The sequence below is a fragment of the Pleurodeles waltl genome, chromosome 12 (assembly GCF_031143425.1).
Source record: "Pleurodeles waltl isolate 20211129_DDA chromosome 12, aPleWal1.hap1.20221129, whole genome shotgun sequence".
NCBI lineage: Eukaryota > Metazoa > Chordata > Amphibia > Caudata > Salamandridae > Pleurodeles > Pleurodeles waltl.
In genome coordinates, this window is record NC_090451.1 from 437,776,073 (window position 1) to 437,803,754 (window position 27,682).

General features: G+C 43.4%; 1 protein-coding gene across 1 annotated transcript in view; it reads right to left on the reverse strand.

Moving 5' to 3' along the window:
• Positions 1-27,682, reverse strand: part of LOC138267784 (fatty acyl-CoA hydrolase precursor, medium chain-like) — a 548,521-nt gene that overhangs the window by 422,468 nt on the left and 98,371 nt on the right. The window contains exon 3 of the mRNA XM_069216985.1: positions 4,220-4,358. Coding sequence (XP_069073086.1) covers positions 4,220-4,358 — 139 coding nt within the window. The remainder of the gene's footprint in view (positions 1-4,219; positions 4,359-27,682) is intronic.

Below are 27,682 nucleotides of genomic sequence, written 5' to 3' on the forward strand. Positions count from 1 at the left end.
GTGCCTTAGCTTTCTCTGTCCCTCCCCTCAGACACGCCCTCCAGGATGGATCCCAGAGAAACCAAATGGTTTCTACAAATGTGGCTGCTGCATATCCTGCCAACTAGCCCTTCTCAAAACCATATCCTTTTCCTACAACACCGGGACTACGTACCACATCAGGACTTTTATGAATTGCAACACAAAGTACACTGTTTACTGCCTGATTTGTGTATGTGGTTTGATTTACATTGGAAGCTCTATACGCCCACTGAAGGAACGTATCCAGGAGCATGTCAGAGCCATCAGAAATGTCAATATCAACTATCCCCTTGCTGTTCACTTTAATACCACACACGGGGAAAAAGATCTTTTGAATATCAGATTCCATGGTATCACTCAGGTCTCCAACTCACTAAGATGGGGAGACAGAACCAGGGACCTGCGCAGATGTGAGGCCAAATGGATCATTAAACTTCGCGCAGTTGAGCTAGGCCTCAACACTGATCGTGAATTACACTTTTTTCTTACATGATTGCTCTGTTCCTTTTGACTGTTTCTGTATACTTAATACTGCACCCTATATACTCATGGACAATTCTGTGTGTAAGCTCTACAGTGTACTTGGTATCATCATCTTATTATTATTATTATTTTATTTTTACAATGTCGTGGTTAATTTAGTGTTCCACTACTGTACTCATGCACTTATGCAACGACCTTACCGCTGCACTTTCTTACTGTATTACGTGGTCTCGCTTTTGATTTCCTCCATTGCTTTTGTCATGCTAAACTTAACGTTTGTACTGTTGTACTCGTCAATCGGTTCCTTTGTCCCTTTCTGTATACATAACATTGCACCCTATATACTCATGGACAATTCGGGACGTATGCTCTACAGTATACACGGTAGCATAATTTTATTTTTGTCAATATTGTGGTTAACTTAGTGTTCCACTTCTGTACTCATGCACCTATGTAACGATCTTACCGCTGCACTTGATTACTGTATTCCGTGTCCTCGCTTTTGATATGCTCCATTGCTTTCGTTATACTAAACTCAACGAGTCTACTGTTGTACTCACCAATTGGTTTATCATTGCATCCCCTAAATTGTCTACATCATCACCTTCCTTCGGCTCTACTTTCACGTTACCAATCGTCTTTTTCACTTCACATCTATCCTTGCCCTCTAGTATCTTGATGTACCGGTCCCCAGATTGCATAAAACTACTGGTCACGATATCAACGGCATACCCTCTAGCCTACTTTCAGCTGGGGTTTGTTTTCCTCTCACTGGACATTCTCCACTGTCCACTAACTGGCCGCGTTTCCTGTGTGTCTCTTTGTTCTTTCCTCTCTTGTCTTTTCCGCTCGTTTCCTCTACACACAGCTCTTTCGGATTGCCTAAACTCTAGGCTCTCACCCTGTGCCCTGCTTCGTTACAAGATGGCCGCTTCCTTTCCGACTCACCGTTTGTTTTTGATCTAGTCCAATTCCTTTTTTACTGACTTTCGCTTCATACACCTAAGATGGCCGCCGCTATGCCCATTATACCTATTTTTCGTAGTCCCTCTTTTATCTCCCACTTCCTTTTTTATTACGCGAGCGCAGGACCTCACCTGACCAGAATACGCTCCTGACACCGCGCGCTACACTTCTCTACCCGGCTCTCACAAGTATGTTTTTCTCTCTTGCCGGTAACGACTGAGATTACTCAGTTTGTTCTACATTTAGCTTAACCACTAATACCTACTGAAATCTTCCCTCGCGCTCGCGTCCGCGTTTTTACTCTGGTTTAAACTTTTCAGCCGAGACGCGTACTGCTCTGTACACTAGCCGCACGCCTCTGGTCTTTCTCTTTTTTTTTTTTTTAAATACTTCAAAGCAATTGCATTCGACTCACCTTACTACAAGGTCGGACTACATTAGTTTTTGCCACATGTAATTGTTCTCTCTCACGCTGCGACCGCTTTAGCTTTCGGTTGCCAACTTGTTGCTTTTTAACTGTTACTGGCCATCAACGAATTAGGTTACTCAGTTCTTTCAGCATTAAGCCTTACTATTTTTATTTGTTTAAACCCTTCCTTAAGCTCGCGTCCATGTTGTTTATACTCATTGTTCTAAATATTATTAGAGGCGCTTCACAATGAGTTCTGTCGACACATAATAGATGTTTTTTGCCACTTGGTTATGGCTATTACTGACATTGCAAACTCAATAGCTTTTGTTTGCTAATTCTATTACCCTCGAATTTTCATGGGCTTCCACGTTAGCGCTTTATTTTATTTTATTTTACTTCCACCAATGTTACCATTACTAATTTTGGTGACACGATACCTGAACTACATTCTTTGTTCCCTTTATCCAGGTTAAATCTACTCATGTCTTTTCTTTTCGCACTTTTGTCTGACACTTTCGTAGGTTTTGATTCCAGGCTTATCAGGGTCTCCTATACCTGTCACACCATACGTGCCCATTACCTTACTCACCTGCTGCTGCCTGGGCAGCCATATTACTTACAGGTCTACGTATTTGAAAAGGTATGTACACAGTGACCCATTTCTTTTATCTATGTAGAGAATAGACCACTTGGTCTTCTATGTTTCTAGGATTACTCTCTTTTCTTTTTGATTATTGGCTACTCACAGCCAATTATATTAGTTTTTTTTCTTCCCAGATCCATTTCATTTCCTATAGCCCACTTAGCTGATCACCGGGCACCCACTTTACTTACCATTCTGGCCGTACGGCCCAGGTATGAGTTACTACTTTGGCCCACTAAGGGCCCCCCCCCCTTGTTGTTTGTCCGCTACTTTACCTTGTGCGGTTCTGTATCTCCCTTGATGCTTCTCTACTCACCCATCTGTCTGGTCTCTCTCAGTCCTGCTCTACTCTCCTACTCATCACACCTCACTGTACAGTCTTTGTACACTTATTTCTGAATAACGCTTCTTCTATCTACTAAACACTCTGGTTGAAACTTTTTACGGAATTTTGGTTCTCACTCATGATTCACATGGTCACAGTGGCTTACTTTGTCTTTCAAACTTTATAGTCTGGGTCCCAATCACCTATTTGACTTGCCATGTTCATTCTATACCCACATACTCAAGCTCGTACACTGATCACTGGTCACTGGTTTCTAGTTTTGGAACCTTTCATACATGTCACCAACAAGTCCACAATCGATTCCGAGCACGTACATATGCCAATTTTTGCTTTTATTACTGTTTTGCAGCCTTGATGAAGTCACCTGTGTGACGAAACACGTGTTGGCTGTATCATGATGATGGCACTATGATTTCTAGCACCTACAAATAAAGACACCATCTACAAACAAGCCTTAAGACTTTTTTCAACCTCTTACTTCCTTCAACCGACAACACACCATCAGGGATTTCTTATCCTTGCCACACTATTGGACTATTTATTCTGTGTGCTGTGGCCATCTTGACCCATTTTGTCCTTGGGTACTCCGGTACCCGTTGTGGTGCCTACTGGGTAGTAAGGCACTCGGCCAGGTTGCACCAGACGTGGCTTCAATTTATATACCTATTCAAGAAAAAATATTGTCTTACTACCTAGAGGTGCGGCACCTCTCACCCTTACTACCCTTGTGTTTTCTTTTTTCCAGGTTAAGCTTTTAAATAAAGCAGATTTTTTTTTTAAATGCAGCCCGTTTTCAATGCATTTCAAAAACACTAATGAAAAATTTTCTTTTCATTTTTTCAGATCAGGCAGTAGTCCTGCTCTGAAAAAATGTTTTCGCATGCATTCACAAAGGGGAAGGGGTCCCATGGGGACACCTTCCCTTTTGAGACTGAGTTAGCACCTGTTTGAAATTGGTGCTAACTGAAATTGCTTTGCGACTGTATACACAGTCACAAAACAATCATACATACCATTTAGATTTGGTATTAGGAAGGGACGCCCTTTACACGCCCCTTCCTATACCTAATCACAAAACCCAAACTACAATTCGGTAACAAGTTACCGAATCGCAGTTTGGGCTTTGTACATTCTAAAAAGTATTTTTCTAGACTAGAAAAATGCTTCGTACATCTGGCCCTTAGTTCGAGGAAGTATATGTTGGATTCAATAGTCATGTGAATGAAATTGAAAATGCAAATATAGTACGTCTACTTTCATTATTTGATGAACACATTAATGCATACAGTAATGAAGCTATTACATCATTTTGTAATTGAAGATAAACATGTGATCTTTGATTCCTTACAGGCAACTTGTCATCCTTCCTCACTTCTGCAGGAGTGTATATGTTTAAGTACAGACAATCCTCAGATATAGTAAGATCGGGAAATTCTGATTGAGTGAGTTCTCTGTGTTTATCAATAAACTTAAGGTCTTGAATACACCTGTTAATGAAAAGAAAGATTAATCAATATTGCATTTAATAATTCTAATACTCTGCCTTCAGTCAGACATGTACAATAGGAGAGGAAATCAATTTTCTTTAGAAAGTCTTTCATTATTTATATACAATACTGTGCTTTCTGACTATCAACTATATAGTATGCCAATACAGTGTCCAACAGATAAATTAATTTGAATACAATAGGAAAAAATATGTAAAGTAATAACATTTAGAGAAACATTTTATATATCAAATAGAACTGCAAATTATGTATGAAGGGCAATAACTAGGGAGGCAATGAAGCAGCAGCAGGATTAATTTCATTCAGAAATGAATGGTCCATCAATGATCATATGAGAATGTCTGTTTTAAGCAAATTTGTTGAAGAAGTCAAATATACAGATATTAAATTATTTAAGAGTTGAAATATTAAAAGTGGAATGTTCAATAGAGAAAAACACTAATAAACCTGTGATAATATAAAGACTGATTTATGTTTAGAAATAGGGTGAGATGCTTCATGAAGGGAAAAGCAACATACTAGGTGCAGGCAAGAAACAAATTCTATAAATCAGTGGTTCCCAACCTTCTGACTTGTGTGGACCCCCACTTTATCATTACTGGAACTGGGGACCCCCACTGAATCATTATTGGAATCTGGGGACCACCCACTAAGTCATTACTGAAAGCTGGGGACCAAATCTTTTATTATTATTGAATTTTCTAGGCAGTCGCGGGCCCCCAGGGGTCCTTGGACCACAGGTTGGGAACAACTGCTATAAATCCTAAAAAAACATGTTGACTGAAAATAAATCCTTACATTTTTGAGTGAAAGTGGAAATAGGCTAATCTAGTACAACTTCATTTTTCAGTCTCCTTTTCATGTTTATGATGTAAATGTTTCTCTTTCTGCAATCATACCTGAATACCTACTAGATTTAGCACATTGTCTTTAACTTACACAGTTCTGTCTGCTATTTACCATTACTATTCTTTAATTTATTTAATAAACTGTTGTTCTGATCGTGTGTCTTTTAACCCTTTAGCTTCTGGGCCTCCCACCCCGTTTTTGTCCACATAAGCTATACAAGCCAAATGTGCAACCTCCCCCCCCACAACATCCTGTGGATTCTAAAGGTATGCAGGTTTTGTGGATTCTCCTGGAGGGGACTGAGAAATTAGCCAAAATATAGCTAAATTGGTTTTTATTTTGGGTCAAAAATTGAAAAAGGTGTAGAAGGAGAAAGTGCCTGTTTGTTTCTCCTGCAAATGGCATCAACAAAAGGTTTGCAGAGCTAAAATCACCATCTTCCCAGCTAATGAAAACAGACAGACTTGATCCATAAAACCATTTTTAGCACAGTTTTGACATTTTACTGGTGTTGGAAAATGGGTTATTGATAAGGGCAAGTAGGTACCTACACTTAACAACAGGCCACTATCCCCCACTAGGCCATTTCAAGGTTTCAATAAATTAATCCTTCCTCAACCCTTTGTAGCTTGGCCTACAAGCAGTTAGGCTTAACTTAGGAGATAAGTGTGTAAAGCATTTAATATCAACAAAACAATTAATAAGTAAAACACAACACACAATAAAAATCCAACACACATTTATAAGAAGAGGAAATATGTTTAAAATTATATCAAAATGACAAAAATTAAATGAGGGACCCGGAGATATGAATTTTTAAAGAATAGAAGCAAACCTAGTGTTTAGAAGAAAATAGCTCTAAAAGGGTAAAAGCAGGTTGCACTGGATGGGGCGAAGTCATGAGGTCAGGCCACCCATGCTTTAACACTTTTACACTTACTTTCAGAAGTGTTTCTTGATTCAGGAAAGTGGTCCACAGCATCAGCCAAGGGTTCACAGGCTCTGGTTTGCCACTCGGCGTCTGGGACTACAACTCCCACAATGCAACTCTTCAACTTATTCAGCGTTTTACACACTTCTTGCTCTAAACTTCTTGATCTTCTTCTAGAGGTTCTTTTTGGGTTCTTGAAGTGTCCACACTTCAAGGTTCTAGAATTGCTCCTTGGGACTATGGTTTCCAGAATTAATCTGGTCAGAAACCTCAAATGGCCACTGGACGTTGGTCAGCTCGGTTCTTCTTGCAGGACTTAATGTAGGGGACTCTGGTCAGCACCTTTATGCCTGTAGTTTACAGGGAGTACACTCTTGGAGTTGCAGAAACATGGTAAAGTCCTTTTCTTGTTGAAGCCCAAAGTGTGCATCTGGTGCAGTCCTTGGGAGTGCTGTTCTTCAGGTGCAGACAAGGGGTTCTGCAGGGCAGTCATTATTCTCCAGTATCTTCTTCCAGCAGGGACCTAAATTGTTGGGAGGCTCTGCCATATTTACCCTTGCTCCAGGGTTGTTAAGGAGGTGGCACCACTGACCAATGGGGTGCAGTGTACCACCCTCTGTGGTGACCACTTCCTTTTGAAGTGTGGCAAAAGTAAATCCCAGAAAACAACATTCTTTAAAAATCCAACATGAAGAAAATCTCTCCTAGAAAGTTACATCTGGCTGAGCCCACCTACTTGTGTGGCCACGTTTCCCTAACACACCCCTTCCAGCTCCTCTCGTGATCTAATTATTGAGGCTCTGATCTAGCTGAAGGGAACGGTGAATGGGGGATGTCCAGTTTCTGTCCCAGGTGGCTTTCCCTCCTTTGAAAACCAGTTTGGCCACTCTCCCCCATTCTGCTCTGCCATATGCTGCAGCAGTACTCCTCCCAAAAGATGCTTCCTTTGTTTCAGCTCAGGCCACTTCACACCTCATTACGGCAGCTTGGCTCAGGCTGCCAGAGACTGACCAATCAGGAAAGGGCACTACAGGGCTGATTTTGATAACTTTCAGAAATAGTTCTAATACTATTTCTTTGTACTAGTTGTAATAAATCCAACCTTAGCAAATTTTTGGATTCAGTCTAACTTTTCGTTTGAGACCAGACTTGAAACTTCTAGCTCTTTTGTAGTGGAAATGAGACTTAATTCATTTTTAAAAAAAGTATCCCAGTGTTAGTCTATGGAGATGATGCACTACAATGGGGCCAAATGACTTTGGCAATTTTTCCCTCACCAGGGCTTATAAAACATATTTTATAACGTTCCTGCTCATACTTACACTGTCCCAACCCCTGGGACACTTAGGGGAGACCTTAGGGGAGACATATGTAAAAATAAGGTAGTTTAGGTCTTTGGAAGTGCTTTTAATTAGCGCTAGTCCAGTAATGCGTGGGGAGGCCCACTGGAAACAATGGGAGCGTCACTTCAACACCTGCCTTGGGCAGGAATTCTAAATGACCTGAAAAATGGTGCAGTTCTGTCTCGGAAATTTCACTTCACCATTTTCACTCCACCATAATGTGGCGCATGGGGTTACAAAGTGGCACAATGTATGCACTGCACTACTTTGTAAATCTGCCACGGCAAAGAACCTCCTTGACGCCACCTTAGCTTAAAAAAAGAATGACACTAGGGCAGCGCAATGAGGTGCAAGGGGCTTGTAAATATGCCCCTTAGTGTTGGAATAAAAAATATTGAAAATTAGTGGGGAAAAAATGAGCGCTTGTGACAACATTTTCATTTGTAACTTCTCATCCCGATGGGTGACCTACAAAACAATACACTATTATATTTGCTAGACCTTTCTGGTTGCAGGGATATATAAGGTTTTTTACAGTCTTGCATTTAGAAGGTGCAAATGCAGAGAGATACAATTGGTACTAACACTTACTCTACTATTCTTTAGTCTCCTACGTCTCCTGATAAAAATGGTACCTCACTTGTTTGAGTAGGACAAGTGCCAGCGATGGGGAAACAGCCCAAAATGCAACATGAAAACATCACATTTTTTCATTCAGAAATGACGCATTTTTGCAATGTGGTTAACTGTGGATTTTGGAATCTAACTCAGCATGCACCTGGGCATCCCTAGTAAACCTGTATATTTTTTAAAAACTAGACACCAAGGAGAATTCAGGATGGTGACTTTTTTTGTTAGCCACAATGCCCTTAAAGCCTCAAACTTTAGCTGAAATCGCACATTTGCCTTACATTTCTGTGATGGAATCTTCCAGAATCCAGAGGGATCCACAAAATTCCCACCACACTGCATTATCCCACCTGTTCTGATAAAAACGCTGCCCCACTTGTTATGCTGGGCCTAGGGCCCGTGACAAGAATGGATCAAACAAAGGACAATGGAAGTCCTTGCGTGGGGACTCCTATTGACCTCAGTTGGATCATTCCTAATGCTGACACTAGGCCTAACCACACAAGTGGTGCAGCATTTTTATTAGCACAAGTGGGGCAATGCAGGGTGGTAGGAACTTTGTGGATTACTGCAAAAATCCATAAGTTTCCATCAGAGAAAGGTAGGGAAAATGTGTGACTTCAGGCAAAGTTGGACGTTTGCAGGGCACTGTGTGTAAGAAAACCTCACGGGATTTACATAAGGCACACCACCCTGGAATCCCCTAGGTTGCCTATGTTTCAAAAATATCTGTGGTTGGAAGGTTTCCACGGATGGCAGCTGAGAATGGCTCCAAATCCCACACCTACCCTTATTGCTGATCTCTCCATGTAGTACTTTAGGGCCTTTTGTGTCAAGGTCTCTTGGTCCACCCATACAAGTGAGGTACCGTTTTTTCCCCCAGAGACCTGGGGGAATCATGTGTGGAAGGAAATCTGTGGATCACCATAGATTACAGAAGTTTCCTTTACAAAATTGTGAGGAGAATGTGTGTTTTAGTCAAAAATTGAGGTTTGCAGGGCATTCAGGGTAAGAACATTATGTGGGGTGCATGTGAAGCCCAATACCCTGGACTCCCCCAGCTGTCTTCTTTCGGGAACTGTCTGGGTCTGGTAGGTTACTCAAGCCCAAAAAGTGCAGCCGTTTACCACTGCAAGTGTGATGATATTGGGATTTAGCCAAGTTCTCTTGGCCCGTACATAAAATGAACACCCAAAAGAATCTAATGTCCTCCATTGGAATGAGATGTTTAAGTCCACGTGGAGCAGAAACACTGCTGCCCCCTTCAGTTGGGGTGGGGGCATAACCATGCCCATACTGATGGGCAGCCCTCACCCCTCCTTTTTTAATTCCTGGTGTCTAGTGGGGTTTCTGCCCACCTGGGGGCAGATTAGGAGTGTTACCATTTATTTAGGGCGGGGCATGATCATGCCCATGGTGGGCAGCCAACACCTCTTTAAAAAAAAAAAAAAAAGATAATTATTTGGCATCCAGTGGGCTTTCTGCCCCTCCCTACCCAGGAGACCTATTGGGGGTAATTACTGTAGGAGGCTTGCCTGGTTTGCAGTGGGTACCAAAGGTACTTACACCTTATACCAGGTCCAGTTATCCCTTACTAGCGAAATATAGTCAGTGTTTAGAAGCCAGGCTCTCTAGAGGTAGCTGTAGGCAGAGCAGCCATGGCTTAACTAGGAGACATGCAAAGCTCTTGCAATACCACTTTAGTCACACAGCACTTGCACACATGAAAGACAATACTCAGTGTTACAAACATAAAGGTACTTTATTTTAGTCACACAATGCCAAAAATACTTTGCAGACTATACTCCCTTAGGAGGTAAGTAAATTACACAATAAACACACTAGTAACCAAAAACAGGTAAGCACACAGTAGGAAAACAGTGCAAATAGTGAAAATCACAACAGACTGCAATGGGCCTAGAGGGCAACACAAACCATATACTAAAATAGTGGAATGCGAAAGTCGGTTTCCCACCTAGGCAAGTGTAGTGTGTAAAGGGGCACTGGGAGTGTAAGAAAACACCAAAGGTAAGTAAAGTACCCCACCCCAGAGCCCAGTAAAGCAGAAGTAAAACACGGCAAGTTTCCTAAAACCCACTAGACGTTGTGATAGAAGATAATGTAAGAACCAGAAGAGACTGCAAGACACCAACAATGGATTCCTAGACCTGTGGAAGGAGGGGACCAAGTCCAAGAAGCACTGAAGGGTCCAGGGAGAACAGGAGCCCCTGCTAAAGCTGGATGAATGTGCAAAAGAAGAACCACTGGTGAGAATACAAAGTCAGTATTGCACCAAAGAAGACAGATGCGGGTTCCTGGTTGGTGCAAAAGATGTCCCACACCGGATGGATGAATGCAGTCTGGTTTGCGTTGCTGGATTCTGCCAACAATCCTTGGCTCACGCTAAACATGCAGTAGGTGGAAAATGGGCTGCCTGGGACCTGGTGGCCTCTACCCAGGTGGGGGAGACAGAGGGCGCTATAGGCAACTCAGAGAGCCCCCAGAAGACCAGGCAGCACGCACACAGGAGTCCCACAGCACGGGGACAAAGGAGATGCAAATGGAGGCCCACACAGCACAACACAAAGGATTATCACACTGCTGAAAAACCACTCAGGAAGCTGTGCATCACAGGATGCAGGGCTGGGTCCTAAGCTGTGCTGTGCACGAAGAACTTCTTGGAAGGTCAAACACAAGCCTTGGCAACTGCAAGTCACCCAGTGCATGGGGTACTGTCTTGCGTGGGGATGCAAGCTCTTACCTCCACCAAAGTTGGACTGCTGGACGTTGGGGCAACTGGAGTCACTTTAGTCCACCACTCGTGTTGCTGGATCCACACATGTCATCTGGGGAGTGGACCCAAGCTACCAGTCGTCGCTGCAGAGAGGTGCCTGGTGAAGCAGGAAAGTGACTCCGGCAATCCATGGGAGATTCCTTCAGTTCTTCTGGTGCAGGCTGAAGACAGCCAGTCCTCAGAGGATGCAAGACCTGGAAACTGCTGCAGTTGCTGGCAGGAGCTGAAGATACAATGTTGCAGAAGTCATCTTAGCTTCTTTGTTGCAGTTTTGTAGAGTTCCTGGAGCAGTCAGTGGTTGATCCATCAGTAGAAGATGAAGTAACGGACGCAGAGGTTTCCTGCTGGAGTCTTGCAATCCAAATCTGAAGAAATACCCAGAGGAGAGACACTAAATAGCTCTGAGAGGGGGATTGGTCACCTAACCAAGTAATCTCTGATGCCTCTTGCTGGCACTGGCCACTTAGATGCCCCCAGAGTGCCAGGGACACTCTGGAGGAGCTCTGGGCAACACCCCTGGGGTGGTGATGGACAGGGGAGTAGTCACTCCCCTTTCCTTTATCCAGTTTCCTACCAGAGCAGGGTCTGGGGGTCCCTGAACCAGTGTAGACTGGATTATGCTAGGAGAGCATCATCTGTGCCCTTCAAAGCATTCCCATAGGCTCTGGGAGGATACCCCTCCCATATATATAACGCCTATTTCCACCCCTCTCCTAAAGGAAATGCATTGTTCTGTCTTCCTGGGATTGAGCTGCTCAAGCCCCAGGAGGGCAGAAGCCTGTCTGTGAGGTGGCAGCAGCTGGGGCTACAGTGGAAACCTCAGAAGGCTGGTATGGCAGTACTGGGGGTCCACTGTGGAGCTCCCAGAGCAAGAGATTGTGCAACCAATACTGAAATCAGTTTTGGGGTACAAGTCCCAGTTGTTAGACACCTCGCATGGCCATATTCTGAGTTACTATTGTGAAGCTGGACATAGGTATTGAACTATGTCCAGCGCTCACTTAAAACGGCGTCCCAGCACTCACGAAGTCTGGGAAAATGGGCCTGGATGACGTGGGGGCACCTCTGCTAGCGCAAGGGTGTCCTCACAAACAGGTACTTTGCACTCAGCTTTCAGGGTTGGAAGACCTGATATATAGGTGACTTATAAGTGACCTGGTGCAGTGAAAATGGCTGTGAAATAGTGCATGCACTATTTCACACAGGCTGCAATGGCAGTCCTGAAGAAGTCTTTGTATGGTCTCCTTATAGGTCGCAAAAGAAATGCTGCAGCCCATAAGGATTCCCTGGAACCCCAATGCCCTGGATACCTATGTACCATATGCTAGGAACTTATAAGGTGGTCCAGTATGCCAATTTGGAGTGAAATATGGAATCACTAAACTGTAGTGACAAATTAGGAAAGTGAGAGCATGAGCACTGGACTTCTGATTAGCAGGACTCCAGGGACAATTTAGAAAACAGTGAAACACACTTACAAGCAGGCCATAAACCATAAGCACTGGGGTCCTGACTAGCAGGATCCCAGTGACAAAGTCAAAAATACACTGACATCAGGCAGGAATTGGGGTATACATGCCAAAAAGAGGATACTTCCCTATAATTAACCCATCAGCTCCCCCCAGGGTTGTGGGGGCAGAAATACTGGGTCCCTATTTATTTGAGGTGTAAGTATGGCCATGCTGATGGCTACGGCGGGCAGTCCCTGCTCCGCTTTAAAAAAAGAAAAAAAATCCCTGTTGTCTAGTGGGCTTTCTTCCCCCCTTGGGCATATATCGAGGTAATTACCCACATCTGTCCCCCCCAGCAGGGGCAGAAATATTGTGCCCATTTTTCAGGGCTCAGGGCATTGCCATGCCCATTCTTGGCAGCCCGCACCCCTAGACATTATTACTACAATAAATAATCCCTAGGGTCTATGGGGATATTGCCCCATCTGCCGACCAGGGGTGCAGAAAGACTTCTGTCTCCATTTATTTCAGGTGGGTGGATGGCCATGCCTATTGTGAAACAGCCCCCACCCCTCTTTGTATAAAAATAAATCATTCCCTGGTGTCTAGAAGGCTTTTGCTCCCTGGGTGGGGGGGGGGGGGGCAGAAGGACAGATCAGTCAGTCAATCAGTTTTTATATAGCACAACTACTCACTCATGAGGGTCTCAAGGTGCTGCCACATCTGCCCCCAGGGGCAGAAAGATTGAGCCCCTTATTTTTGGAGGGTGGAGCATTGCCATTCCCATTCTGGGTAGCCCCCACCCATAAACTTTGCAAAAGTAAATAATCCCTGGTGTCTAGTGGACTTTCTGCCCCCTCCCCCCGGTGGGCAATCAGAGGCTGTTGCCTTATCTACCACATGGGGTGGCAGAAAGACTTTTGTCCCCATTTATTAGGTGTGGGGGGAAAAAAACAATCAATAATTCCCTAGTGTCTAGTGGGCTTTCCGACCTCCTTGGAGTAAGGGTGGGGAGGGGCAGATCAAGGGTAATAATCCCGATCTGCCCCCTGGGTGGGCAGAAAGTCTGTGCTCATTTTGGGGTGTGGGGGCATTGCCATGCCCAGTGGATTCCCAAGCTGGGATCCACTGGGCAGAGGTACTTCTGGAAAGGAGGGATTCTCCCTTTTCCAACAATACCTTTCCCATCAGAATCGGTGCTCAGGGGATGAGATATCCCCCAAGGACAGACTCAGTAAAAGTAAAACAAGCCCGTTTCACTTTTACAACAATTAAGTCAGAGAGGCCTTTAAATGCCTCCCCTGGGTAAGGCACAATCGGGGGAGGGCAGGGGGGCAGTGTGTGTGTGCGTGCGTGAGAGAGAGATTGGCTGATACAAGCACTTAAGTGGTTAAATTATTTCTCCTGGATTGTTGACATATATTTCTGGGCAACAGAAAGTGCATAATGCTTTATATTTCACCCATTTTACCCAAATCATATGGGCATTCATTGCCTTTTGTTTTTAGAAGAGAATTAGCTGTAAATTAGATCCTTATAATACCATACTTACTAATGACAGCTGCACTTCAACTTAATGCACTAGGCAGCAGTCTGTGCACCAGGGCAGGCAGAGAGCAGGAATGTGCTGTAGCTTAGTAGATATGACACATTCCTACACTCTCCCTTTCATGCAGCACAGCACCGCACAGCAGAGCACAGATTTGTTGCTTTCTGCAAAAAAAAGATAAATATGGCCCTGAGTGTAAAGTAGTGCTACTATGATGCCTAAATAGACTCCCTGCTACTTAAGGAAGTGTATGGCAGCCACAACAGCCTCTGATAAATGGAAGAACAAACAGAGAATGACAATGGAGCAGACAACATCACAATTTTCCAGCGAAGTTAATTGTACAAGAGTGACTCGATTTGGAATGTTTCTTAATTTGGTACAAAGGAATACGTAAAGAAACAAATCAGCCATACAGCCAAGTGTTTTCCCCAGCTGGACCTTCTGGATAAGCATGGACATATGATTCCAAATTTGAGATATGTATTTCAAGGCTGGAAAGATCCATGCAGAGATGCACCATTTTGATCTCTTTGAAGATGGTAGGTCTTTAGCAGTTACGCGGAGTGGTTGACTCGTTGCCCTCACGCGTGTATTGTACGTGGGAGTGGGGACTGAGGGTGCTGCCCATACTCGTCACTTTACCTCAGACTGGGTGGAGGGGAGGCTAGAGGAGCATTTCACCTTGAATATTCTACCTGTTCAAAGAAGGTGAAATTGTAACATGAAAAGGTCCCTGAATCGGGAAAATACATTATAAATTGCCTGGCAATTACGGATGCTGTGTGTTATTCCCTAGTTCCAGCCAAAAACTCTTAATCCTCTTGTAATGAAGTGGTGATGACACCTAGTGATGGTAATGTAAGGTGGACGTATAAACCTATAAATAAGCAATAAAATGTGGAACATTTGAGAATGAATAAAAGGAAGCCAGAGTAGCTCTGCTTTCGGAAGCAAGAACAGTTAGCTTCAGCCCCGAAACCAAACACTAGAAGACAAGCATCATGATTGCTATGAGTTTTAATGCGAACAAGGAAAATTATAGATTGGCATACTTATTGTGTGGCAGAGTAGTCAAAGTGTTTATACTGTGAGTTACGGTAAGGGTGCAGGAATCCGTATTGTGTAATTGTAACTAACACAATTGAGGAAGGAGAGGCCCTGCTAGATTAATGCAAATTATTGGTAGCCACTATACAATTACTGAGAGCCCTTTGAAGCGGATCATGCTTCTGCGCATAGCAGGAGGGAGACTGAAGGTCCTTTAAAATGTAAGGTGTGTTCCTACTCAATTCTTATCCAGGGGTGTGTGCAGACAGACTGAGTCCATTACACATGTGTATTTCAAAAGTTAGGGAAACGCTGCTTTTATGCCATTGTCTCACAAGCCCTTGTCAGGTTATACTTAGCCCCAGCCTTTTGCCTTCCAAATCTGAAAAACAATGTCAAGTGGCTGAGTAGCTAGTGTGAAATGAAATCCATTTGTCTGACACTATCATGGGCCCCTAGGATTCACAATGTAGTCTTTTAATTTAGTCAGCATAACTATGGTATGACTTCCCCATATCAGATTTCTGGTTAGTTCTCTTTGACTGGGAGTGCGGTAGCCAAGCAGTGGACTGTGAAAGATTTAGTAGTTCCTGAGCTGGTGTTTTTGCCAGCTAGCCCTCTTCTCAAGTTTGTAACAATCCTGAGTTTCCTGTAACAATTTTCCAAGAAGTGCTCGGGGAATGCTTGAGGGAAGGAGGTGTCCCTGAGGAGAAAGGAGTGTTGGGTGCATAGCTATAGCAACAGGCTGTCTGGAAAAGCGACCCACAACCCTGCTGCCTGACGAAGAGAATGAATTGTGCAGGAAATGCTGAACGAAACCAAGAAAGCTTTGCGAGCCTTCTCTGGGCTGACTGCAGGCTGTAGTAAGATGCTGGATGTTCCAGCAGTGCACTGACAGCTGTGTTGCTTTCAGGGATAAGACGGACCTCTCGGTGAGTAGCCCTGAGTAAGATGTTACATTGTGAGAAGCTGGCAAAGAATGAATTGGACATGTTGTCCCAGCTCCAGTGGTCCATGAGAAAGCTAAGTTATATGTGAGAGAGTTCACGTTGTAAAGATGGGTATGGTGGAATATTCGCTGCCACCACCCTGGGAGCCTGGTGTGTAGGCACTTAGCAATAAATCTATTGTGATTAGTTTATTGTGTAGTTACTTAAAACCATTACAAAAGCTTAGGATGCAAAATAAAAGAAATAGCACCATTAAAAAAGATCATCATATACAGAGTAAAAACAGTAACATCAGCACATGTGTGAACTCAAAAGAGAAGAAACAGCACAAAATGTGCAACAGTGATTAAAATCATAACAGAAGGTGTTATGTTAAAATGTATTCGAGGTAATTAAAAAGCAAGTGTTAACAATCATGTTGGCAGGACGTTGCACGAAAGTGCAGTTTGAGATACAAGAGACCCATAGGCTAAAATTAGGTTGCAGCCTCTAAAATTACAAGACCAGCGATAAAACCCTAAAACTTTAGTCACAAATAGTGATGAACAATCAACATGAGAAGAGTGCGGGCAAGTAAATAAAGAAGCGGATGGCATAGAGTTCATGTTGACTAAACAATACCCTAAAGTGGAGACTGTAACCATAGTATCTAAAATCATACAACTACCGACAGAGTACAATATGGCAAGCAATATCCTGCTAGCATAAGCCATCCTTATCTACATGCTTACTTATGAAGGCGGTAAGGCATTAAAAACTGAAATGCAGGCGAAAGCGTATGACCTTTAGTGACTTTAATCTGGTGCTGTGGCATCATACAGGACCTGATCAGCCATGACCATAAATTTACTTATCTGGGCCAGGTCTTTTACAGTCACTGCTGAGTAAATAAATGTCAAGGCCTCATTGCAGGATCTTATTCCATTTTGTAGGAAAACAGGTCCAAGATAAATCTGTCTCTGAGCAAGCAGCGCAGCGCAGCAACATATCAGATGGATAACCGTTTCAGGCAAGGTAGCACAGACAGTTTTTGATTACCTTGGGAATACTTTTCCAATGTGCCCTATATTCATTTATGGGCACAGTTATTTGCTGTGCCATTACTATATTCCTAAAAGCTTGTCTCCCAAGGACAACTTTAAAATACGGTTGTAGGTAGATGGCTTCATATGATTGGACTAAGCCCTCTAAACAATGGCTACCTTTAATTTTTGATATCCTGTTCTCTTCATAATCATTTTCCCTGTGCTTTTAGCATCCTCTTTAGAGCTTCCGGTGTCAACCGGGTGTTTTCTGTAGCCTCAGGACTCACATTCAGTGTGGCTGCGGCTGTGACTAAATATCATGACCAGATGGATTTTTTTTCCTTGAATGATGGTACGAAGTGGAGCTCTCAAAGAGTCCAGAGCAGCCTAACACACCGAATGGTAATACCTGATTATATATATTTTTTACAGTAGATGTCCATGTTGTCAAGCCCAAATTCTAGGTGAATCAGAGTACACTGTGTCCCTTTGGAGGGTGCCAAAAATCTTTCTATATGCCTGTACGTGGCAATGTTCCAAAGTCTATGTGAACATGCATGGAAATGCTAGTTGGTCATAGGTAATAGTAGGTAAGATCTTAGCATGTATAGCCCTCAAAATACCCTCCGTCGAGGAACTCTGGAAGCTATGATGCTACTTACATAATGCATATGCTGTATTTGCATTTTTTCTGGTTTGCGCTTCGGGATGCCAGATGGATTTTCCTGATACAACAGCCAAAACCTGAGGTAATTATATTTACCAGTCATGCTCAACCTGAATCGGCCCGGTTGCCATTCTAGCTGTCTTTTTTTGGATCTTCGCTCAGGCACCAAAACTTTAGATTTTTGGGCTTTTACCTGTAAGCTTCTCAAGATGCATACCTATACTTTGCTGCTTGCCCCCCATTTGATCTGTCTATTATTAGGGCCTACGTTGCATGATCCAACGCTGTTCGATCCATTCCTCCTTTGTGTATGTAGTTACCTATGCATTCAATACTATAGATAGTGGGTAAAGGTCACTTTCTGATTTTTGCTGTACTTGAAATGCAACAAAGCAGCTCTACAGATTCCTGCTTAAGAATACATAGTCTAAAGTTGAAATGATTTTAAAGGTTTGAAGTTGTGTGCCATTGCAATTCGCAGAACATAAGCCGAACTCATGAAAGTAAGCCACTAACAGCTCTCACGGGGAGCCCCTATACTGTGGACCTGGAAGGCCTAAATCATGTATGTTGAAGTCCCCTACAATGATACACTTGAAGGCCGGATATTCATGCAGAACAGATTCTTATTCAAGAGGTACAGAACGTTGGGCCAATTTAATATTGTCTTATGGATGTGGAGTAAAGATCAAGACAATATTAGGTTTGTGCCAAAATTATCTCTGTAAATATTTGTTACGGGGAATGACTGACCACCTTCATTTTGAATTCCTGCATCCTGGTCCCTACCAACTGTCACCTTCGTGCACTGTGTTGGATGTTTTTTGATGCCGCACCTCCCTAGTGCATCTTTACGCCACTGACTCCTCTATATTAGCCCTGCCTGGAGCCTGATGAAGTCCAGCATGCTTGGCAGATGGTAAATCTATACAAAAATCTCAGAATCATTTAAGACTTCCCACTTCAGCCAGACATGGATTTTTGACTAGCTGATGGGAGCTCTTTGATCCTTTGGGTGGTGGATAATCGGGCCACTCTCAATTCGTCCTCAAAGCGCAGCCTATGGCACACAAGCTCTAGCAGCCTGCAACCATGCACTCTTCAGTGGTGGTATAGTATAACATTTTACTTAGATAAAGGGAAAATAATGTCATGAACAAACATATATAATAAAGTGCATTAGATTTCGAAAACAAAGTGCACTGTAGCAATTTGAGCTATTGTAATTCATGGAGGAATATATAAAATATATGTATACACCCGTAACACTGTTGAAACCAGCTGTGGCTTGTGGGGATTACTGGTGGGAGCACCTGGAGGGGGGAATTAATAAAGAAATTAAATAGTACTAAAAAAAAAAAAAAAAAAATTACCTCCGCTCCTGCGTCACTCCTCTGCTGCACGCAGGCACAGGCTCCCAACCTGCCATGCGGCCAATTATGACGCTGCTCAAAGCAGTGTCAGGATTAGCTGGGAGCACCCAGCCAGGGCACTCCCAGGCAGATTGGGAGCCTGTGCAGGCTCTCTTCAGCCCAGCAACTGTGTTGCTGGGCTGCAGAGAGCTCTGTGCTCATGTGTGTTTGGCCGGCCCGAGACGGCTGGCCAAACACACATGCGCTCTGAGGGCAGTGCACAGTGCACTGCCCTCTGCTCATCACCCCCAATGCCCCGCCCCTTTCACAAGGAAGGGTTGATAAACACAGTTTGTTAGCCCTTCCTTGTGAAAGCATTTGCAGCGGTTGCTGCTGGAGGGGGGGGGGGGGGGGAGGCAAAACTCCTCCACCCATATGGAGGAGCAACCCCTGGTTGAAACTGATTATTTCTGTTATGTTACAACAGCCTAATTACAGAAAGTATTTTAGTTTGCAATGAGTGTTCAACTGTTGTTTCACTCCTGAAAGTCCTAGGTCTTTAAAGAAAGGGCCACAGTCCATGCAATGAAATGTGGGTGTTTCCAAATCTATATAGGAGAACATCACCAGCGAAATACAGGAAAGGTGTTGATCATGAGGCGACCATATTACAACAGGAAGTACATGGGCTAATTGGCCTGTGTAGTAGCTGCTATGAACACAACACTCAGAAGATTATAAACATGAAGTACTTCCAAATAGGCGCTGAAAGTAGGGGTACAGTCCCCCGTACAGAAAAATGATGGTGTTCAGATGGTAAATAAGCATTAACAATGCATTTACATTTTGTGTTTATAGTGCCACATTTGCTGTGCGTCCACAGAAGGCGACATGTAAGGCTATGTCTTCTGACAATTGCTGCTTATTCTTTTAACATACCGACTAGGGTTTAGTTTCTTTTTCAGACTACAAAATGAGAGGATTTGGTCACATGAACTATCTGAACTTTACAGGGAGGACTAAAGGAAAGGCTTAAAGATGTCTATTTTTCTAACGCACAACACACTTTAGTGACCTGTAAATGAACTGTACAGATATTTCAGAATGACTCACTAGTTTGGAGAGCACAAATGAAGCCCTTTTTTGTAATTGAGAAGTGTGCTGGAAACAAAGATTTTAATATAATAAATACACTTTACCTAGTGATGAGCAAATGATAAATGTTCCCTGAAACATCACACATTATTTATTGGTTGTTCCCTATACAGTTTTATTAGCAAAACGACTTGTCTGTACAATCTCAGTAGCTATATCAATGGAAAATGTGTTGTCACTAAATGATAGCACAGTAAAGGGTGTTTCTCTCTTATATACATCTCTTTTCGGATTCCACAATTGTCATATTATTAATTAATTTGTGAATGCAACTTAACTCAACATATATAAATAACAATTGGCATTCATAAGAGTTCTTTTTAGTGGTTTTTTAAGTTGTCTCCTAATTTGTTCATGGAAAAGAGTCACCTTGAATTTAGTTCCTCCTAATAGTGAATTCAGACTCATCTGGGGATTGCAGTCTGGCCTTCAAGGCTGATAGTTCCCATACACACAATTCTCATTAGTTTTTAGAAGAACTCCAAAAACATAAAAAGTCTATGTGTTTCGGCCCCTCCATTTGGTCTTCTCAGAACACTGAAATAAGGACAGAAAAGATGTCTGTTTTAACCTAGGGTACTGTGAGGCAAGAAACTCTTTGTGTGAGAAGAAGAATACAAATAGACTGGAACAATCCTTTGCCGGCAATTAAATCCAAAGGGTTCATGTGGCGCGGCTACCCGGGTCTCATCTGGGAGATGGCGTTGACAGGTGGTCTGTATTGCCAGCTGTCTGTAAACGGCTGGGCACTTAACACCATGCTTTAGTAATAGATCTGTGACAGGGTGCTCCAAAATGTTTCTCCACCATGAAAATGCTGGTGGAGAACAAGTGCAGGGGGCCATGGGGAGCCCCAGCACTGCCAATGCCTGTGGCAGACAGTGTGCATTTCAAGGGTGCTGGTGCACCCTGTGTGCAGCAGCATTGCCGCTGGCTCAATTATGAGCTGGGAATACTGCCGCCGCATCTTTCCCACTGGGCAGCCCGGTGGGAAAGCTGTAATAGGGTTGGTGGGGAGACCGACCCTGATGGCGGTCTCCTCATCACAGGTCTGGTGGTTGGGTTTTCTTACCACCAAAATCGTAATCAGGCCCATAGTCTTTAGGAGTCTCTTATCAGTCCTATCTCCCTTGCTGAGATGTAAGCAGACCCCTTCCTGATGATCTATCACTTCATCAAAGAGCAGTCTTTGAGATGTAAAGGGAAGTACGCTCCTTTTCTCTTACATGTCCTTACCCAGCTCACAGAAATGCAGCAATAGAAAAATATGCCTGGGGAGAATCCTCTCCTCCTTTTGTCCTCACCAGGAAGGCCTGGGATTCCCAAAAAGGAACACGGGGATCTTCACACACTATACTGTTACAGGCACACTCACTCAGTGTACATTCATAGCACACTTTCTGTTCAGCACTAATACCTCTATACCTTCACATGTATAGATGTATTTAGTACACACACTCAGTCTTGCAGGCACCGTTCAGCAATGAAGCTTTTCTAGCTTTAACCATGGTGCATTACTTCAAGCCACACACACACTGCCAGCACACATACACACCATGTGCCCTGCACAACTCTTCACACAAGCACACATTCACCCAGCACATGGGGTCCCTAGGCATGCACTGCACAGTGTTACATCTCTCATGTACTGTATTCCTCTCAGTCATAAATACACTCAGTACATGTATTATCCACACATGCACTATACAGTACTGTGCTATCCCTGCACCAGGAGCGGCTCCTCCATTAAGATGGAGGAACATAGGCCCCTCTGCCTAAAATGCCCCCAGGGCTGAAAAATAAAATGGTAGTAAAGTTAAATTATTACCATTTTATTTTCCATCCTCCCGTCCTGAACCGACTGTCAGGGCGTGAGTTGTGCATAGTTTAAAGTGTGCATGTCTTTTTGTCCAGCTGTCTTGCAACAGCCAGGCAGACATGCACATTTTAACCCCTTGGCAGCCAAGGACGTAACGGTTACGTCCTTGGTTGCGGCGCTGAAGAGCCAAGGACATAACGGTTAAGTCCTTTCCTTTCCTTTGATGTCTTTCTCAGCATTTCTGCTGCCCAATTGCGATGCGATCGGGCAACAGAAATGCCATTCCCCAGGGGGGCCAAATTATTTTTAGGCCATTTCTGCCCCCCCCCCCTACCGGGGGCAGAAATCCCCTAGACACCAGGGATAATTTAATTATTTTATTTTTTTAAATTTATATTTGGGGCGTGATCCCTTAGGCAAGGGTCACTCTCCGGGGGCAAAATTACTTTTAGGCTATTTCTGCCCCCCTTGGGGGCAGGTCGGCCTATTTTTATTAGGCCAAAATGTCCCCAAGGGGGGCATAAACCACTAGACACCAGGGGTTTATTTTTTATATTATTGAATGAGGGGAGCGGCTCCTTGGGCAAGGGCTGCTCCTGGGGGTGGGGGGAATATTTTTAGGCCTTTTCTGCCCCCCCCGGGGGGCAGATCAGCAAATTATATGGGCAAAAACCCCTAGACACCAGCAATATATTTTTTTGATGTTGACTTTTGTTTTTATATATGGGGAGCAACCCCCTAGGTAAGGGTCACTCCCATAGGGAGCAAATTTGTTGTAGCCCATTTCTGCCCCCCTTGTAATTAGGCTGATCTGCCCACCCTAGACACCAGGGATTTTTATTTTATTTTATTCTTTTTATAAGTGGGGAGCGACCCCTTAAGCAAGGGTCACTCCCCTGGGGGGCAATTGTCTTTAGGCCATTTCTGCTTGGCTTATTTTTGTTGGGCCAATCTGCCCCCAAGAGGTCAGAATCCACTAGACCACAGGGATTTTTTTTTTTTTTTGCATTAATTTCACACAAGGGGAGCGACCTCCTAAGCAAGGGTCGTTCCTCTGGGGGGCAAATTTATTTTAGGCTATTTCTGCTCCCCTTGGGGGCAGATCGGCCCATTTCTATTAGGCCTTTCTGCCCCCGGGAGGCGGGTGCAGAAACCACTTAGGCACCAGGGATTGGTGTGTGTGTGTGTATGTGTGTGTGTGTTTTGTTTGCGGGGGCAGTCCCTTGGGCAAGGGTCGCTGCCCATGGGGGCACATTACTGTTGGCCATATCTGCCCCCCTTGGGGGCAGATCGGTCTATTTTTGGAAGGCCCATCTGCCCCCACAGGGGGCAGAAAGCCCACCAGAGAAGATTTTTTTCCCAAAATAAGAGGGTGGGGGTATGGCCATACTCCCACCCTAAATAAATGGGACAAAGTTGTTCTGCTCACTAGTGGGCAGATGGGACAATTACCCCTGATCCACACCCTGGGGGGGCAGAAAGTCTACTAGATGACAGGGGATTTAAAAAAGAAAAAGAATAGTGGGGTGGTGGATACCAACCAGTATGGGCCTGGTTATGCCCCCACCCCAACTGAAGGGGGTAACAGTCTTTCAGATCTCCCCTGCACAGTAAAACATCTTATCCCCTGGCACGCAAGAGGATATTTGATTAATTGGGGTTTTGGTTTTACATTTGGGCTATGAGAGCTTTGTTAACTCTCAAAATCGTCCCACTTGGAATGGTGAGGGCTGCACTTTTTGGACTTTGTGACGCTGCCATCTAGAAAAATCCACAAGACCTAGACAGATCTGAAAACTAAACATCTGGGTGATTCCAGGGAGGTGTGCTTCACATGCACCTGTACCATTTTCTTACCCACAATAACCGGCAAACCTCCAACTTTGCTGGAAATCACACATTATCCCCACATTTTTGTGATGGAACCTTCCGGAATCTGCAGGAATCCACAAAATTCCTACCACCCAGCATTGTCTCATCTATACCGATAAACATTCTGCTGCACTTGTCAGCCTAAAAATTTTTTTTTTTCAAATTGCCCTTTTGGAGCCGATTTAGTTCCCCCTCAATTTTGACATGTTTTTGGCTCTTCCCTGTCACAGGCACTTGGCCCACCTACACAAGTGAGGTATAATTTTTACCAGGAGACTGAAGAGAACGTTGGGTGCAGTGATCCCACACAGAAATGTGGGAAAAATTTGATTTTGTTTAGCTAAATTCGAGGTTTTCTGAGGATTCTGGGTAAGAAAACATTGTGGGAACCACGCAAATCACACCTCCCTGGACTCCATTGGGTGTCTAGTTTTCAGAAATGTCTGGTTTCCCTAGATGGCTGCTGAGCCCAAGACCAAAAACTCCAGTGCCCCCACCGCAAAAACAGGTAGTTTTGTATTTGATAATTTTGATGTGTCCAGATAGTGTTTTGGGACATTTCCTTTCCGGGCACTAGGCCTACCCACTCAAGTGAGGTACCATTTTTATTGGGAGACTTGGGAGAACACTGGGTGGAAGGAAATGTGTGTCTCTTCTCAGATTCCAGAACTTTCTGTCACCAAAATGTGAGGAAAAAGTTTTTTTTGGGGCAAATGTTGAGGTTTGCAAAGGATTCTGGGTAACAGAACCTGGTGAGAGCCCCACAAGTCACCCCATCCTGGATTCCCCTTGGTATATAGTTTTAAAAAATGCACAGGTTTGGTAGGCTTCCTTAGGTGCCGGCTGAGCAGAGGGGAGAAACCCCACAGCTTGGCACTTTGCAAAAAACAGCTCTGTTTTCTTTGGGAAAATGAGATGTGTCCACATAGTGTTTTGGGGCATTTCCTTTCACGGGCACTAGGCCTACCCACACAAGTGAGGTACCATTTTTATTGGGAGACTTAGAGGAACGCTGGGTGGAAGAAAATTTGTGGTTCTTCTCAGATTCCAGAACTTTCTGTCACCGAAATATGAGGAAAAAGTGTTTTTTTGGCCACATCTTGAGGTTTGCATAGGATTTGGGATAAGAGAACCTGGTGAGAGCCCCACAAGTCACCCCATCATGGATTCCCCTAGGTGTCTAGTTTTAAAAAATGCACAGGTTTGGTAGGTTTCCCTAGGTGCCGGCTGAGCTAGAGGCCAAAGCCTACAGCTAAGCACTTTGCAAAGAACACCTCAGATTTCAATGTAAACATGTGATGTGTCTATGTTACGTTTCCTGTCACAAATGTTAGGCCTACCCACACAAGATAGGTACCATTTCTATCAGGTGAATTGGGGTAACACAGAATAGCAAAACAAGTGTTTTTGCCCCTTGTCTTTGTTTAAATTGTTTCCTTCCAAATGGCAGACATCATGTAAAAAAGACGTCTATTTGAGACATGCCCTATAATTCACATGCTAGTATGGGCACCCCGGAATTCAGAGATGTGAAAATAACCACTGCTTCTCAACACCTTATCTTGTGCCTATTTTGGAAATACAACGGTTTTCTTGATAACAATTTTTCACTCTTTATATTTCAGCAAATGAATTGCTGTATACTTGGTATAGAATGAAAACTCATTGCAAGGTGCAGCTCATTTATTGGCTCTGGGTACCTAGGGCTCTTGATGAACCTACAAGCCCTATATATCCCTGCAACCAGAAGAGCCCAGCAGCCGTAACAGTATATTGCGTTAAAAAATCTGGCATTGCAGGAAAAAGTTACAGAGTACAACATTGAGCAAAATGGCAGGTTTTTTTCACCTCAATTTCAATATTTCTTTTATTTCAGCTGTTGTTTTCTGTGGGAAACCCTTGTAGAATCTACAAAAAATTACCCCGTGCTGAATTCAGAATTTAGTCTACTTTTCAGAAATGTTTTGCTTTCTGAGATCCAGCATTGGTTTCATACCTATTTCGGTCACTTACCGAAAGGAAGTTGAAAGCACAAAAAATAGTAAAAATGGGGTATGTCCCAGTAAAATGCCAAAACTGTGTTGCAAAATTGCATTTCCTGATTCAAGTCTGCTTGTGAATTTAGCACTGCAAACACTTTGCTGGTGTCATTTTCAAGGAAAACACCACAAGCCTTCTTCTGCAGCCTTTTTTTTTAATGAAATTTTCGCTGTATTTTGGCAAATTTCTTGGTTTTCTGACTGGGAACCCACAAAGTCTGAGTACCTCTAGAAGCCCTAGGATGTTGGAAAAAAAGGACACACATTTGCCATGGATAGCTTTTGTGGACAAAACGTTATGAGGACCTAAGTGCAAACTGCCCCAAAGAGCCAAAAAAAGGCTTGGCACCTGAGGGGGAAAAGGCCTGGCAGCGAAGGGGTTAAACTTCTCTAACCTAGCGGTCTTAAGACAGCTGTGTTAGAGAAAGCACTGGCCTCCACTGAGAAAGGCTGCTCCCTCCAATCCTGGCCCTTCTTTCATGTTGGATGCAGATCACTCATCCAACTCTGGCTCCAGTATCAGCATGAGCTTCACATCTACTCTTAAGAAGGGAAACTCCATTAAGTGCTTGCCCTGAGAGCAGTGCTTAATTTGAGCCAGTGGTTTCCAGGGCTCAGCACCAGCACATAATTGCCAATACCGACACTTATGAAGGTCTGCCACATGGTGGCGCTAATTATTTAATTTACAGACTAGCATAACAGCAGTTTTTTTAAATAATTCAATATACATTAAAATGACTAATACTTGTCACTCAACCATTCTTTTAGCTTTGGGTGGTCTTCAACAGCCTGAATTGTCACACATGTAGGAGTTGTGAAGGGCAGTGAGCAGTACAAGCTGTAATGGCCAGAGTAGGGCCCTGCCACTTATTATTATTATTTTTTTTTACAACTTAAGCACTGCCGGAGAGAAGTCAGGAAATTTGTGGTGTATCTATAGCAAGTAAGGAACTGACTGACAGTATATGCCAAATGGTATGCATAAACCACCCCCTGAGCATTTTCTGAGGCAGTTGTGGTTTCATACTTATTTGACTAGGTCTTGTTACGAAACGTTTATGTTGGGTATACGTTAAGTTACACATTCCATTTTCTCTAACAATTTTATTTAAATAAAAAAAAAACTGTTTCTTGTGCAAAACCGGTTCATCAGGCAACACTACAAGAGGGGTTTTGATACAGAGAGACTGGCAGAACTATTGCAGTTATCTTGCTTTCAATCCCCTCAGGATGTTGCAGCTATATGAGAGTTGTTGGACGCTTTAATGACTTGAACGCAGACGGAATGCTACTTTCAAGGAGCCTGCAGCCATCAGTTGCTGCTAACTATGATCTGTGTCCACTTTCGTCAGAGTATTCAACACCAAAGTGGAATACTCAATGTCTCTTAGCTGCAGTTTTCCTTGGTAATCTATTTATAAAGTTTGTAGGTAAGACCTCCTTGGCACATTTTTGAGATGCCAGAACCAAAGTATGTTTTTATGCTCAGACTAACAACTGCATTCTGCCTTCTATAAATGTTTGTTGCAGAAAGTCAAACTGTGATCTTGGTGATAATGCCGAAACGTGCTCTGAAATGATGTATTTCTAAAATAACGTCTGTCTGAAAGTGTGTGGGCTCCACTGTGTATCTCTTGGGACTGGCATCCATTTTATAAACATCATTCATGCTCTTTAGCTAATTCTTACCCTTGTGTAACCTTTCCTGCACAGCGCCTCAAACTTTGATATGTAAATGCCAGGGCATGGAGATCTAGAAATGAGTTATCAAATACATATATTGTATTTGATTGAATCTTTATTTGATTATTAATCAATAATCAT